We start from the raw sequence: 16,178 nt of genomic DNA, 5'->3' as shown, positions 1-16,178 counted from the left end.
CCCCTAGCAACCAATACAATTCCACCTTTCATTTTCCAAAGAGTCTGTGAGGAAAAAAGAAGGAGTCTGATTGGTTGCTAGGGGCAACTGAGCCAGTTTTACTTTACACCATGTTTTACATACAACAAGAAAAAGATCCCATTACGGATCAAAGAAATGCAGGGACAAACATAGATCAATATATCAAACAGAATTTTTTATTTAGACAATTCATATGAATAAAATACAATATATCACATTATCATGAAAAGAAAAAACACACAAAGGAATAAAACACGACCAAACAGATGAAAAAACATACAGGTGGTGAGGGGAGATATACACATATTTTATAGGATCATATATTGCACATGCTATTCAGGATATATGTAATTGAGGGAATGCAGGCAGCCTCCACTAGATGGCGCACTGAATGTAATTATATACAACACTAGATAATGTATAACCTGGCAGAAGCCCTGGAAAGTACGGGAGATACACAATTAAGTGTCTCCCACACAGAAAATAAACTAATGTCTAAAATTTATAAGTAATGGAGGATGGCTGCATTCAATATAGTCCCACTCACCCACTCACCCTACGCGCGTTTCGCGTGGTTTTATCAAGGGATGTGAGCATTGGGGGGAAGCCATGATCTTATATACCACCTTACAACCAATGAGAATTGCCTATGACAGGTGAAATAACTCACCCTAATGACGAGCTGACCGATAGTCTGAAGTTGCATCCTAATGGAGGAGGTGGGTGGAGACCGAGGGGATAGTCTATGTGGTCACGTGACAACGTGCGTCACACGTGACTAAAGGGGATGGTCATACTAGTCATGTGACAACAATCGTCACTTGTAACCGGAAGTTGCGTCAGATCCCTCAAGTCACATGATCGCAATTGCGACCATGTGACTGGGAAGCAGCTAACACAGGCAGGAACTTGTTGTCATGACAACGCCTTGTAGATCACATGACCGCCTGTGTTAGCTGCTTCCCAGTCACATGGTCGCAATTGCGATCATGTGACTTGAGGGATCTGACGCAACTTCCGGTTACAAGTGACGATTGTTGTCACATGACTAGTATGACCATCCCCTTTAGTCACGTGTGACGCACGTTGTCACGTGACCACATAGACTATCCCCTCGGTCTCCACCCACCTCCTCCATTAGGATGCAACTTCAGACTATCGGTCAGCTCGTCATTAGGGTGAGTTATTTCACCTGTCATAGGCAATTCTCATTGGTTGTAAGGTGGTATATAAGATCATGGCTTCCCCCCAATGCTCACATCCCTTGATAAAGCCACGCGAAACGCGCGTAGGGTGAGTGGGTGAGTGGGACTATATTGAATGCAGCCATCCTCCATTACTTATAAATTTTAGACATTAGTTTATTTTCTGTGTGGGAGACACTTAATTGTGTATCTCCCGTACTTTCCAGGGCTTCTGCCAGGTTATACATTATCTAGTGTTGTATATAATTACATTCAGTGCGCCATCTAGTGGAGGCTGCCTGCATTCCCTCAATTACATATATCCTGAATAGCATGTGCAATATATGATCCTATAAAATATGTGTATATCTCCCCTCACCACCTGTATGTTTTTTCATCTGTTTGGTCGTGTTTTATTCCTTTGTGTGTTTTTTCTTTTCATGATAATGTGATATATTGTATTTTATTCATATGAATTGTCTAAATAAAAAATTCTGTTTGATATATTGATCTATGTTTGTCCCTGCATTTCTTTGATCCGTAATGGGATCTTTTTCTTGTTGTATGTGATGCTTTTGGTGCATTTTGGGACTAGTTATTTTTTGGGCGTTTTCTTTTATTTTGGTTTACACCATGTTTGTTAAATCTCCCCAATTGTATCTTTATTATAACTTAATTAAAACATTCAAAATCCATACGTTGCTCTTATACGGGGGAAGAAAAGCATTACAAACTAATAATTATGGTGCGTTTACACAGGCAGATTTATCTGACCAATTTTGGAAGCCAAAGTCAGGAATGGACTTGAAAAGACAGGGAATCTCAGTCTTTCCTTTATGACCTGCCCCCTGTTTATAGTCTGTTCCTGGCTTTGGCTTCAGAAATCTGTCAGATAAATCTCCCTGTGTAAACGCACCATAATTCAAATTAAAAGGGTAGATAAAGCATTCAACTTCTGCAGCTGTGGGTAATTAAACTGTTCGGGTTTGGATAATGTTGCTGAGCCCGACAGATCTGCTCAACACTACTTAGAAATCCGATTATTAGATACATATAGTTTAGACCATATACAGGAATTATAAGTTACAAGTCAGGATAATATCAACTGGTGCTCCCAAGAGTTCGAAAAATCTCTGTCATATGACCTTTAACTCGAAATTATTCTGTGCACCTCATTTACTTCAATTTTAATAAATCTTTACATGCAGAAAGTTAACCTTTCTTATTATAATCAGAGGTGAATATTCATATATTGTACAAAGCCTTTCAAATCATTCATCAATCACCATCTAAAACGGTGTCAAAATGTGGCCCCTCCAGCTGTTGCAAAACTACAATTAGAATCATGCCTAGACAGCCAATGCCAAAACTTTAGCTGTGTAAACATGATGGGAACCTAAGCATCAGGTTGCTTAGGTTGTTCTGGGAGCAGTGGTGCCAAGGAGTTAACCCTCAATGACCTTTAGGAGGATATGTAGTAAAAGTTAACACCCTTCTACAGCCCATTGAGGGTTAACTCATTGATGTGTTGACTGTTAAAGGGGTATTCCACCCAAGAGCTAAAACCTAGCTGGCCTTACCAAGTCCCCCAAAGTATTTTGGGCCATCTCCGGTCTTTCCAGCTGCTGCTGTTTCTGAATTACAAGTTTGTGTTAAAGCCGGTCTATATTCAAGATAGTGGTGGCCGAGAAACTACATCTCCCAGCATTTCACCTCAGACTCGCCATCTGACCACCAGGGATGATTTTTACAAGGAATTTAAATGTCACTGTCAGTATTGACAGCAGCATTTAAAGGGGTAATTAGCCAGCACAAACAATTGGTTTGTGATAGCTAATAGCTGTGGTAGCTGATAGCAGCCAGGGGCTGTGCAGTACAGAGAGGGCTCTCTGTACCCTCTTAACACCACCATGCCTGACAATATGATGGGTTATGAGGTTAAGGTCATAAACTGTTTCCTAGAAAGCATTGGTCAGGACTTTTAAAGGGGTATTCTCAGCTCCCGTAGATTCATCTCAGCACCATTGCATCACACACTCACTTTCTGGTTTGGGGGGGGGAGGTAGCAGTGCAGCGATGCTGAGCTGAATCAGCTCTCCCAATGAGATCCAATAGCCCTGGAGACATGTATGAACTCAGAAGGAGACATGGAAGGTCTAAAAACATTGTTACCAGCTCTCCAGGATCCTGGATACCCTGTGTTTTGCTAAATAGCTTACTTTTACATTCTCTCACCTAACAAAAGTTTAGGTAATGAGAATAATAGTGTGTATAAGTCCTTTTGCCTAGGTGTCACCTCTAATATGTGTCCAGGATGTCAAACATGTTGGCCAGCATTTCTTAGAGGTGAATATGGGTATATTTTTACTTAAAGTGACACTGTCCCCCCCTTTTTGCATTCTGACTTCTCTACACAGGTGTAATGGGTAAATTTAGCAGTTTTCATACCTTATTTTACATCATACGTCATGGTGCTTGTTCAAGTAAAAAGTGATCTTTTATCAACTGCAGATTGTGCTAAGTTGGCGCACAATCGTCATCGGCACACAGTCCCGGCTCCTCGGCGCCCATTGGTGGGCCGACCAAGATGGGGCTTAGACCTTTAGGCCAGCCTATTCCAATGACCGGCGAGGGGGTAGAGCTTATGTGCCTATGACGTGGAGTGGTGGGGCCAACGGTGGTGCTGTGGTCGGGGCTAAGTGGCACTAATATCACGAAGCCCCCGCCCACTTAACACAATCTGCAGGTGATAAAAGATCACTTTTTATTTAAACAAGCAGCATGACGTATGATATAAAATAAGGTATAAAAACTGCTAAATGTACCCATTACACCAGAGTCAGAATGCAAAAAGGGGGTGACAGTGTCACTCTAAGTTTACTAAAGGTAATGTTTCTTTTTTAGATGCAGAGCCTGCCTTTTGTGCATGGTGCTTTATTGTAACACTTCTTAATGCTCTACGATCCCAGCTTGGAACAGTTCCTGTTAAAAAGCAGAAACTATCCCACTGAAAGGGATTGGCCTTTTGCATGCATCCATGTGTTAACTTTTGTAGGCTCTCTAGGTCTACCAAGAATCCAAGAAACTAATCTCAAGATCACAAGTATCAATAACAACCTGTCATTTGTCAATAGAATGATCCATGTGATAAACATTTTATATGCAATATGTAATGAAGCTAAACATACTTTCAATAAATAAATAAGGAAAATTAAGAAAGTAATCAGTTCCAAGTAAAGGAATGTGTGCAAAGAGGCAGAAAAAGACAAGACAATTGCAGCTTTAAAAAAAAAAAAGTAATAAGTAAGAAATTTCCTGCTCTCTGCTCAAAATGTTCAATAATGATTTTTTTTTCTTATGTCTTGTCTTTTACCTCTGCAGTATGCTGCTTGGCTCGTAGTGTGGGTATCTTGGAATGTATTTATTATTTGTTTCTATTTGGAAGCGGGAGATCTTTCCAAGGTAAGTTATTCTTTTACAGAGCTTATAAATATATTATAAATAACTATACATGATTGGAGAAATAACTCTGAATAATCATGAGATTCATTATAATTTTGAGTGTATCAGAGCCGGTTTTCCATTTACCTTGTTCTATTTAATGTCCTTGAGATTCTGAGCCAATCGTCTAAAGCAACATGATCTACCAAATGTATGCCGTGCCGTCAGTTGTACTGTTTTATATACAAGGAAATGGTCAACTTCAGCTTCAAGTGTTACTGTTGTTGACAATAAATACTCTAGTGATTATATAACTTTAGAACAAGCTAGTGGACAATCACTCTTATCATGGTTAAACAATCCAAATATATGGTAACTACTACAAAAGTAATCTTTTTTGTTTGATATTTTTACTAAGTGTAATATTCTTTATGACACATATTTTCTTTGCAAAAAATTATAAAATAGATGAATTACTCTCAACATGACTTATAAAATGTAATGCGAGTAAAATTATTAAAACAAAAAAAACTTAAAGTACAGGTGTTCATAAGCTTAAAACCAAATGTAAAACCAAATGCATAGGATTTCCTATATCTCCAGGCGAGATCCAAAGGAAAGTTTATTCTGTATGTAAAATATAATTTTAGTCACAGAAAACACTATTCACACAGGAAAATATAAAGTAGGCTTTTAATTAAAGCATATTAATTCCAAAAAATACAGGTTAACTGCTGTTAAGCTAGAGATCAGCCGAGTACAGGCAGGAACCTTGGTCCAGGATTCAAGGTTAGATAAACATTTAGAAACTGCAGCACTCCATGTAATCCAAATAGTCTGATAATTAGAGATGAGCAAACTTCAGGTTTAGTCTGTTTAGTCTGTTTTCGGTAATTTCTCAGAAACATTCGGCATTAACTCCCTGTATCTGGAAAAGTTGGTTGCCGCTCTCAGCAGTCCTGTAAAACCTGGATATAGCCTATGGTTGCATCCATGTTTTCCAGGACCCTCGGGGGCAGGTATCAGCTTTTCAGACGTAGGGGGTTTAAATGCCGAGTGTTTGAATTCGGAGAGGATGCCGAACCTGGACTTGAACTTGAAATTCACTAATCTCTACTGATTATTTATCAATAATAATTCATCAAATCCCATGTCTGCTTTAGCTTGCTCATAGAGCCTGTTCAAACAAACTGTAGCGGAATATGATCGGTAGGTATATAAAGATTAAACCCATACTGGATAACTAATGCAACCATTTTTTATAATTTTATTAAAAGATTTTTGCATTTTTAACAAAAGAAGACTAGACAAGGCAACAACATGTTGCACATCAATAGTAACATTGGCAACATGCCTAATATAAACAAAACAAACAAGAAACCGTTGTCTCTTCCAGGAGTCACTAACATACAAAGTACATCATATTGTAATAATCACTTACGGTATCTATTCTTAAAAGATATAACCTTTTTGTCAGGGTCCAGGTCCAGGAGCCTTCAGGGGATCACCACAGAACTTTATAACTAAACCCAAAATAATATACATTAGTCCGAGAGTATGGCGTAAGGTGTGAAGTGGATCAGGGTTATGCCTCTGAGTGTGCATAAGGGTTAGTATCTGCTGATAATATAGTTGGGAGGTGTCCAGGAGAGTTAAGAGAGAGATTAGGGGGGGGGATCTGGAAAGGGAAAGGAGGAAATTAGGGGGTAGGCTAAGCCATTTTCCCCAGTTGGATCTAACCTTTGTACCAGAGTTCAATCTAGACGCAATTGACAATTCCATCTGACAATTGTAGTCGACTACATTCATGATTTCATGTACATTGGGAATAGTAGTACTCTTCCAATTTTTAGCAATACAATTCCTTGTAGCTAACAATATATGTATAAAGATAGTAAGGTCAGATACATTCCAGTCTTCTGTGCCCAACCCTAAAAGGGCCATACCTGGGGTCCACAAGAACGGGGTACTAATAAGACGCAGAAGAATGGAATGGATCCGTGTCCACAGAGGCTTAATCTTTGGGCAAGACCACCAAATATGCATTAAATTACCAGTGTCAGCAAGGCAACGCCAACATAAAGGTGAAGAGGTAGGGTAAATTTTTGATAGCCTATATGGGGTTAAATACCACCTATATAGCAGCTTGCGAGAAGCCTCTAGGTGGTTAATACATCTAGACACTTTTTGCACTGACGTAAAAACATGCTTCCATTGATCTTGTGAGATGGCGCATGCTAGATGCAACTCCCATTTAGCTAAACATGATAGGGTATATGAGTTTTCTTGTAAGGCTTTGTATGCCCGGGAGAGCCCTTTAGGTAACAATAAAGGATTAGTAAAGTACTGTTCATATGCAGGGTTGGTGGATCTGCTCTGATTTAATGGTAGGTGTTGGCGCAGACAATGTCTTAGTTGAAGATATTTGTAAAAATCTCTATGGGGTATGTTATAAGATGACGTCAGCATATGAAATGACTTAAGTATATCATTGTCATACAAATCCCCCATTGTGCTTATACCCTTAGCTAGCCATGCATTGTAGTTGGAGTTAGGGATTAGTCAGTGCAAAATGCTCAAGGGCATAGATAAATAATGGGTTGGGAGAAGAGAAGTCGCAACCCTGGGGTTCGACCACACATGCAGTGCCGCTATGATCGTAGGGGATTCCTGTTGTACTTTAGGCGGCCTAAGTCTGGCCGATCCCAAAAGAGCTTTCAGATTCCCGTCAGGAGTGCAATATGATTCAATATCTACCCATTGTCTGGATTTATCATTTGCCCACCAGTACCTAAGCTGATCCACCAAATTAGCATAATAGTATGCTTTCACATCTGGACACCCTAATCCTCCATCTGCCGGTGATAAACATAAAATGCGCTCCGAGACTCTCGCTCTCTGTCCACGCCAAACAAAACTATTAATAACTTTTTGTATACGCTTCAGCATGAATACTGGGATTTTAACCGGAAGGTTCCTAAAATAATAAAGTATCTTGGGAAGCATAACCATTTTAGCAGAGGATATCCTGCCTATCCAAGATATCGGTAACTTAGAATATTGCGCCACATCCTTAGATATATCGGAAATAAGGCTGTTAAGATTTTTCATAACTAGTTTGGACAATGGAAAGGTTAGGGTAATACCTAAATACGGAACTGAACCGTCGGACCAGGCATAAGGGTAAAGTGATTGTAAATGAGAGCGTAGACTTGGTGGAATGCCCATGTCTAGAATGAGGGATTTATTTGCATTAACTTTATAGTAACTAATAGCTCTGTAACTCTGCAGTATACGAGAAACATGGGCAAGGGAGTCAGCAGGTGAGGAGAGACATAAAACTATACCATCAGCAAAGAGCCCAATACGGTGCTCATGCTTACCTACAGATATACCCTTAATCCCATGTGCAAACCTAATAGTTTGGGCCAGTGGTTCAATGGCTAACACAAATATGGCTGGTGACAAAGGGCAGCCCTGTCTCGTCCCGTTAGTTATCTTAAACGGGCAAGACAGGGTGCCAGAGGAAAATACTTGAGCAGAGGGTGAGGTGTATAAGGCCATAACTGCTCTAAAGAAAGGGCCCTGGAAACCAAACTTGAGTAGTACAGATTTTAGGTAGCCCCAATGAACCCGGTCGAACGCCTTCTCCGCATCCAACGTTAGGAGCAAAGAAGGCGTTCGCCGGTGTTCAGCTGCTGAAATAATATTAATCATTCTACGGGTGCCATCCACTGTTTGTCTACCTTTCACAAAGCCCACTTGGTTGTTGTGTATTATTTGGGGGATAATGTCTACTATACTATGGGAAAGTAATTTAGAAAATATTTTTAAATTCGAATTCAATAGGGAAATTGGGCGAAAGAGGGTATATCAGGTTTTTTACCCGGCTTAGGCAGGGTGATGATAAGGGCCTTTAGCATTTCGGGTGGGAAGGAACCTGAGGTCATGGTAAGGTTAAAGATTCTAACTAAATACGGGGTCAGGATGTCTTTATAATGCTTAAAGTACTCGTTTGTGAGTCTATCCGGCCCTGGGGATTTGTTGGACTTAAGTGTACGGATAACAGTTAAGACTTCCGGGGCTGTTATGGGTTGGGCAAGCGTTTGTTGCTGTTCCAATGTAAGGGAGGGAAGGGATATCTTTTTTAGAAAGTTATCTATGTCGACCTGGGTTGGCTGAGGTGTAGACTGATCACGGGATAGATTGTATAGGGAATCATAGTATTCTGCCATGACATCTGCTATACCCTTGGGGTCCATGATCTTTTGTTGCTGTTTATTGAGCAGGTATGGGATACGGGCTCTAGTTGCCCAATTGGACAAACACTTAACTAGTAAGGCAGATGGCTTATTACCATGCCAGTAATAGCTAAGTTTCATCCTCTTTAGAGCATAATCATGTTTATGAGCCAGAAGTTCATGAAGCTTCTTTGTTAGAGTAGAAATTTCCTCTGCATTTGGTCCATCGAACTGTGTTTTATTTTTCCTATGTAGAACGCCTAGTCTATCTTGAATTGTAATTAGTTGTTGCTGTCTCATGCGTTTGTCATAGGCGGCCTGTTTGATAAATTGACCTCTAATGGCTGCTTTATGGGCGCACCATAGGGTATAGTCTGAGACTGTGTTGTTATCATTAAAAGAGAAATACTCAGAGAGTGAGGTACTGTAGATACAGCAGGGGAGTAAGAGGGATGTTGTAAAATATAATTATTCAACCTCCACACTGAATTTGAAGGAGAAGTAAATTGTTCTTCTATTTCTAGAAGGATGGGTGCGTGATCGGACCACATGATGGTTCTAACAGCAGAGGAAAGGATACGAGGGAGGTTAATATGGTCTACTAAAAAGTAGTCTATCCTCGAGTAGGACTTATGAGCATTAGAGTAAAAAGTAAAGTCCCGCTCTGATGTATGCTGTAGGCGCCACACATCGTAATATCTATGTGTATGTAACGTGTTAGTAAAGGATGACGGCTCAGACCTTGATCCCGGATTGGTAGAGTCCATAGACGGCCACAAAGTTTTGTTGAAATCTCCGCCTATGATAACAGCGCCATGTTTGAGTACATCCACTTTAGCTAAGAGATGCAACAAAAATTTGTGCTGTTGTTTGTTTGGAGCGTAAGCTGACACCAAAGTATAAGGGGAGTTATGAAGCTTACATTGCAAAATCACAAACCTGCCGTCTTTGTCTATTAGTGATTCCGTAATGGATACCGCAACAGAATCCCTTATAGCTATAGCGACTCCACCTTTTTTTCTTGTGGCGGGCGCAGAAATTATAGTAGGGTACTTTTTATGCTTCAGGCGGCTAATATCCTTATCATTTAGGTGAGATTCTTGGATATATAAGGCATCAATGTTTTGGGAGGTTGCTTCTCTCCATATGAGAGACCTTTTATAGGGCGAGTTTAGTCCCTTAACATTCAGGGACAAGAATTTACCATTGTGACCAATAGGAACTAGGGTTGTAGCCGCATAAAGAAACAAAAGTACCCAAAGTACATCAGTTAGATACCAATATGCTAGGATAGGAGCATTGACATACCTAGAGGAGACCAGAACAGATGAACAAACAGATGTATGAACAACAAACAAAAACATAGACTGTCTCAACAAGACAGGGAACCTGAGGGGAACCATTGTGAAGACCAAGGGTCTGTCCATGGGGGACATATGAGATAAAACTCAACGTCACTATGTCCTCACAGCCTTCATGGGAATGAAGGACACCCAACCTGAAAGAAAAACTGTTAGGGAAAAGAACTGTTAGGGGAAAGAAGAGGAATTAAAAGAAATGAGAAAGGCATCAAACGCTGTAGACTCATGGCACTCGTCATCTGCTCGGTCCGACCATAGACCATTCCGGATCCAAGCGAGGTGGTGATGGTCTTTTCTCAGCTGCTGTGGATGGTGTTGAAGACAAAAGGTCCTATTCTTTGCAGAGCTGCAAAGCCCCGGCTGGTGTGCTCACCATGCGTTTGGTACCGTCTTTCGTTATGATCAGTTTCATTGGGAAGCCCCAGCGATACGGTATTCCATGTTCCCTGAGCACTTTGGTGCTGTGCGCAAAGGCTCGCCTTCTTGCCATAGTGGCCGCAGAGAGGTCAGCAAACATAGCAATCTCACGGAAGCGTTCCGGAAGTACAGGTTGCCGTCTCATTGCCTCCATTATTCTTTCTTTGACATGAAAGAAATTAATTCTCAGGATCACATCCCGTGGGATATCGGCAGGTATACTTTTCGGTTTAGGCAGACAATGGATCCTATCGATTATGAGATCGGTGTTAGACAGGGAGGGCAATAGAGCTGTAAAGAAATCAGTTGCGAATTCAAGCAGAACATCCGGTCTAACTGTCTCTGGAATACCGCGCAGGCGCACGTTATTCCTGCGGGAACGGTCTTCAACGTCCGCTAATTTTAGTTTTAGGGCCTCTATTTCTTCCTCCATGTTGTTGGTGGCATCTGCCATTGTATTATGTGCCGCTGTGAGCTCCGCCATTTTGCTTTCTACATGTGCCATGCGTTCACCAATACCATCCACATCTTTTTGTAAAGAAGCACACATTGTCATGAAATCCTTATGAATGGAGCATTTTAAGTCCTCTAACATGTTGCGCATCATATTTACAGTGAGGGGAGCATCCCCCGCCATTGTCCCTTTATGTGCCCTGGCTGTAGATAGTGGGGAGTCATGACACTGTGGGCTCCTCTGTAGGTTTTTCCACGACATAGGAGTAGGAGGCAGAGAGGGAAAGTCCAGGTCTACCAGGCATTTATCGCATGGTGGGGAACCGCTGCCTTCACAAGCAGAGTATGCCACTACACTGCCCTGTGATGGGAGAGCCGAGGCTGGGCTATTGTCTGTGGATGGTGGTAAGGATAGCAGGGGTTCAGGTAGTGAGGCATGTCCGCTTACCTCCTCCATCATCAGGTTCTGTAAGTGGGAGCCCGTGGAGTCTGATCCTCGGTGGTTAGGTGCTTGTGCTTGTGGCGTAGTTATATACACAAAAAGGCTCACTGGTGGATAAGACACAATAACCCTGTATAACAATATAGGGCACAGAAATTTACCGCAACCCCGGGCGTCACTCCACCAAACAACCAGAACAACCCACCAACAGAATGGATACACAACAAAAACTATGAGCATAAAGTCTGAATAGTATCAAAGTTTATTTACCATGGTACATAACACAACATGATTAGGAATAAAAATTACATAAAAATTATATATATATTTCTAAAATAACCACTCAATGATAAAATTTCCATATATATAAACAAACCCACATAAAATGAATGGTTCGCCAAGTTATGAGTGTGAAGACTTGTCTATTTACATGTCAGAGATGTGTAAACATAGCCACCCTATTAGTACACGGACTATATGATTATCTGCAGACAGTACAAGTCTTCCATAGTGTCTAAAACTCACCCATAGACAAGTCTTCACACTCATAACTTGGCGAACTATTCATTTTATGTGGATTTGTTTATATATATGGAAATTTTATCATTGAGTGGTTATTTTAGAAATATATATATAATTTTTATGTAATTTTTATTCCTAATCATGTTGTGTTATGTACCATGGTAAATAAACTTTGATACTATTCTGACTTTATGCCCATAGTTTTTGTTGTGTATCCATTGTGGCGTAGTTAGCATGTCCGGCGCGCGCCCGGTGCCATCTTGGACGGGTGCCGCTGCTGTTGTAAACTCATCCACCTTCAAAGAGCTTCTCTTCTTGTTCTTGCCCTTCGACATGTTGCTGCCGGTGGTGTAGCACAGATTATGCTGCAGACTATGCTATTTGCGAGGTTCGGGTGTCGAGTTTGAGCCGGTTTCAGGCCGTGCAAGGCAGGAGCTCAGCGTACACGCAGCTTACTCCATGAGCAGCAGGACACGCCCCCCAAGGTTGATAATTCTGCATGAATACTGATCATAACATACAAAATACATATTATGTTATGCTCAGGTGTTATAGTTGAGTGTCCTTAATAATTCAATTATTCATGTCTCTTGAGATTTGGCTCCATGACCTTACCACATCTGGGCACTAGGATTTTTGCCCATTGTGCAATAGTCTTGCAGCTGGTTCTGAGCTGCACGCTGAGCATTGCTGTAAGCGTGTTAAACAATGATGTGCCGCTCCCACCAGAAATGGCCACTCAGCATAGAGTTTATGCAGACTGGCCATTTTAGATAGAAACAGATCATCATTGGATGTTGTGAAAACACTGAAAGGAGTGCAGAGCAGCGGGGGAGCAGGACAAGTAAGTATACATTCCTAACATGTCCTCCGCAGCCGGGGCTAAGTATGATTTTTTTTCCCTGACAACCCTTTTAATAGCTTTAGCAGTATGCTTGGGTAATTTTTCCGCTGGAAAGTGAACTTCTATCCTAGTTTAAAGTGTACCAGTTATTTGTAAAAACTTATTACATCATAGCAACATGTTTTGATCGACCTGAATGTTTAGAACCGTATCGATTGGGAGAACAAGCCTGGCTGCCTGTCACGTGACATCAGTCAGGCTCGATAGACTTGTAGACTTGATGATCATGTGAATGGAGCCAAACGCAGTAGTCTCACTGTGTAGCAAGTTAATGGCATCTGAGACGTAATAACAAGGTCTGGCCACCACACAGCAAATGGAGGAAACTCCTTCTAGCCCTATTCACGGTGTAATAGGGCTGAGATTAGGGGTGCTGGGTGTTGGCACTCCGCCAATCTCTGACTAATCAGCTATCCTGTGGATAAATCATCAGTGTGTTTTGCCCGGAAAACAGTATGGCTGACAACATTTTGGAGTGATTGAAAATGTGTATGACTTATGTCATGTTTATGTTCATTAGAGTGGTTAATATTTGGAATTTAGCAACCATTTACATTTCTGGTATACAACTTTTTTGTTACATTTGGCTGATTCACGATGCTCACACCACCTTTGAGAAAACCAGATTTACTGTTTTACACCAATGACGTGGCATATATCATAGTGGACAGAACTGGCATACTGTAGATATCTGTGTGGAGCCCAGGAGCAGATTTATTAAAGGACCAGTGCTTCTTCATAAAATCAGCAAAACGAACGGTGGCTGTGACAACACTCTTAGAATGTCACTACCTCCCCTATTGTTATTATACAGAATGGAATAAATAAAACATATAATATTGGGCTAAATTCAAAAGATTTTCCTAACTTAAAACATTTTCACAACATGAATAAAGTGTCAGTCATACCAAGTGTTTGGTCCCTGTATTGTTAAGCTTCATACAATAAGGCTAATGATCCAGCACTGCAATAAAACTTTAGATTTTATTCCAACTTTAGGTTAAAAATGCAGACATTGCACCATAATGCAGCACACCACAGAGGTTCCAATGTCTTGTCCCCAGGAAGCCAGAAATGGAACGTGTGGAGTCCTCTCTAAACCCACCCGACCCTTTTTCTATTTTAGGGACAGCACATGGTGAATTCCTCTTTTTTTTCTACTTTATTCACTTACATACTGCATTATTTACTGTTTTCTGGATGGGTTATGGGATATATCTTCTATTTTAGCTTATGTGCTTTCCTCCTGGGTCAAGTTGGACCAATGTTGACATTTTAGTATTTTTAATGTAAAGTGGTAGCTAGAGCTTGTCTCCCTAGCTTTATTGCTCCTGTACTTTCTGCTGTTTACATTTCTATATTTATTATTCTCTATTTAGTAAAGAATTGTCTTGATGTGCTACCACTTTCGTGCATACGCTTTTTCTATTGGGCTATCCTATAGTGCACATGGGCTAAGTTTCATACCTTCATCCTCAGCACCATTTTCGGATATGAGCAGTTTATTCACTATGCTAATTAAGCTTTTTGGTGCACTGGGGTGGGGCTACCGCCCTCAGTGCAATGCTACACCCTGATTGACCTGCCCCTTCTAACAACTATTCATTAGGAGTCGGGGTGGCTTGGTGCACTGAGGCCGGTAGCCCCACCCCCAGTGCACCAAAACGCTTCATTAACATATTTAATAAACTGCTAATATCCTAAAAGGTAAAACAATTATCTTAATCTTCAGTGCAACATATCAGCAGGTTAGATGCTTCTAACTGCTGATTGTTTCCCTTTCGGTGTGGGAATAGCTTGGTAGGAAACAATGGTAGTAGTAAGCATCTATAGGTTTTAGGTTATCATTTATTGCTGTCATTTAAAATTTAAACAAGTGAAAGTTTTTTATATATATATATATATATATATATATATATATATATATATTTTTTTTTATCAATTACTGTTTTATTAACAAGTTGCATAAATAAAACTGTGCCTAATATCTCTGTTTAACATAGCAGTTCTGTCTCTAATGCATCTAATGGAGTGTAGCCTGAATTACATTTCTGTTTGAAATGCTTGATATTCACTTAGCAAAGATAAAAGAAGCCTTTGAGGCTATTGTGCTTTATTAGCTGTCATTTTTGGCATATTGCTTATTAGCCAGCTATTCACATTTCACACTCATGTTTTCATTTTGTGCATTCATAGCTGAGAAATAAATATGACACCAACCCGTAATGACACTCATAAGTATTTCCTCTTGTTAGAAAATGACATGTCGAGGCTGAAAAATATATTACATTAAATTGGTTTAAAATGGAGAATAAAACATACCCTTCAGGCAAGTAATGATATAAAGTATGACTTTATTCCGAAGCCACCACAGGAGGTAGGTTTATGGTGTTCCTTTGTATTGGCAGAATTCAAACCTATTAATGTCACTTTAAAACAACATAAATTATGCTCTATATACTTCTATCAAATGTGATGGAGTCAACCCACGAGCTTCCTGTACTAAGCATTGCCAGAGGGACTTTTAAAATGTGTACATATTACCCTTGACTTTTTAATCTGATTTTTTTTTGTGTACTTTTCACACTGCTACAAAATTTGTCCTTTTATCCATTCTGACCTTAAACCAATATTCATGCGCTAAATTAAATAACATGGTAGTTTTGTTGTAAAATGGTAATATGCTGACCCCAGGAGTGCTAGGGCATCCACAGCTGTGTGCCTGCCCATTGTACTTAGGTGGTGGGTATACTTCTCTATCATTTTATCTCTTCTTCTTCTTTACACAAAAGTTAAAAGGATATCTAATTGAATTATCTTTTATTCTCTAAAAGCATTTCCAGAGCAGGAATGTCACAAGTAAGAAAAATCCTTTACTCTAACTCCGGCTTGCAGCCCTGCTTGGGCTAATGAATGTATGAGAGAATTTTAGATAATGCAATTCACTGATTTATGACTTTATATTCTTCTAAATTAGAGGGGTACTCCAAGGATTTTTCTCTTTGAAATGAACTGGTGGCAGAAAGTTATATAGATTTGTAATTTACTTCTATTTAAAAGTTTCAAGTTTTCCAATAATTATAAACTGCTGTATGTGGCGAATTCCTCACTTAATGCAAGGAGGACATATAGCAGCTGACAAGTACTACAAGGCTGGAGATTTTTAAATACAATTAAATTACAAATCTTTAC

General features: G+C 40.1%; 1 protein-coding gene across 2 annotated transcripts in view; it reads left to right on the top strand.

Annotated features, from left to right (window-relative positions):
- NKAIN2 (sodium/potassium transporting ATPase interacting 2) overlaps positions 1–16,178 on the top strand; it is a 555,517-nt gene that overhangs the window by 233,249 nt on the left and 306,090 nt on the right. For both annotated transcript variants that reach the window (XM_069973668.1, XM_069973669.1), the window contains exon 3: positions 4,587–4,667. In XM_069973668.1, the coding sequence (XP_069829769.1) occupies positions 4,587–4,667 (81 nt within the window). The remainder of the gene's footprint in view (positions 1–4,586; positions 4,668–16,178) is intronic.

The sequence above is a fragment of the Dendropsophus ebraccatus genome, chromosome 6 (genome assembly GCF_027789765.1).
Source record: "Dendropsophus ebraccatus isolate aDenEbr1 chromosome 6, aDenEbr1.pat, whole genome shotgun sequence".
In the NCBI taxonomy this organism is placed as follows: domain Eukaryota; kingdom Metazoa; phylum Chordata; class Amphibia; order Anura; family Hylidae; genus Dendropsophus; species Dendropsophus ebraccatus.
This window is presented reverse-complemented; position numbering and strand designations above follow the sequence as displayed.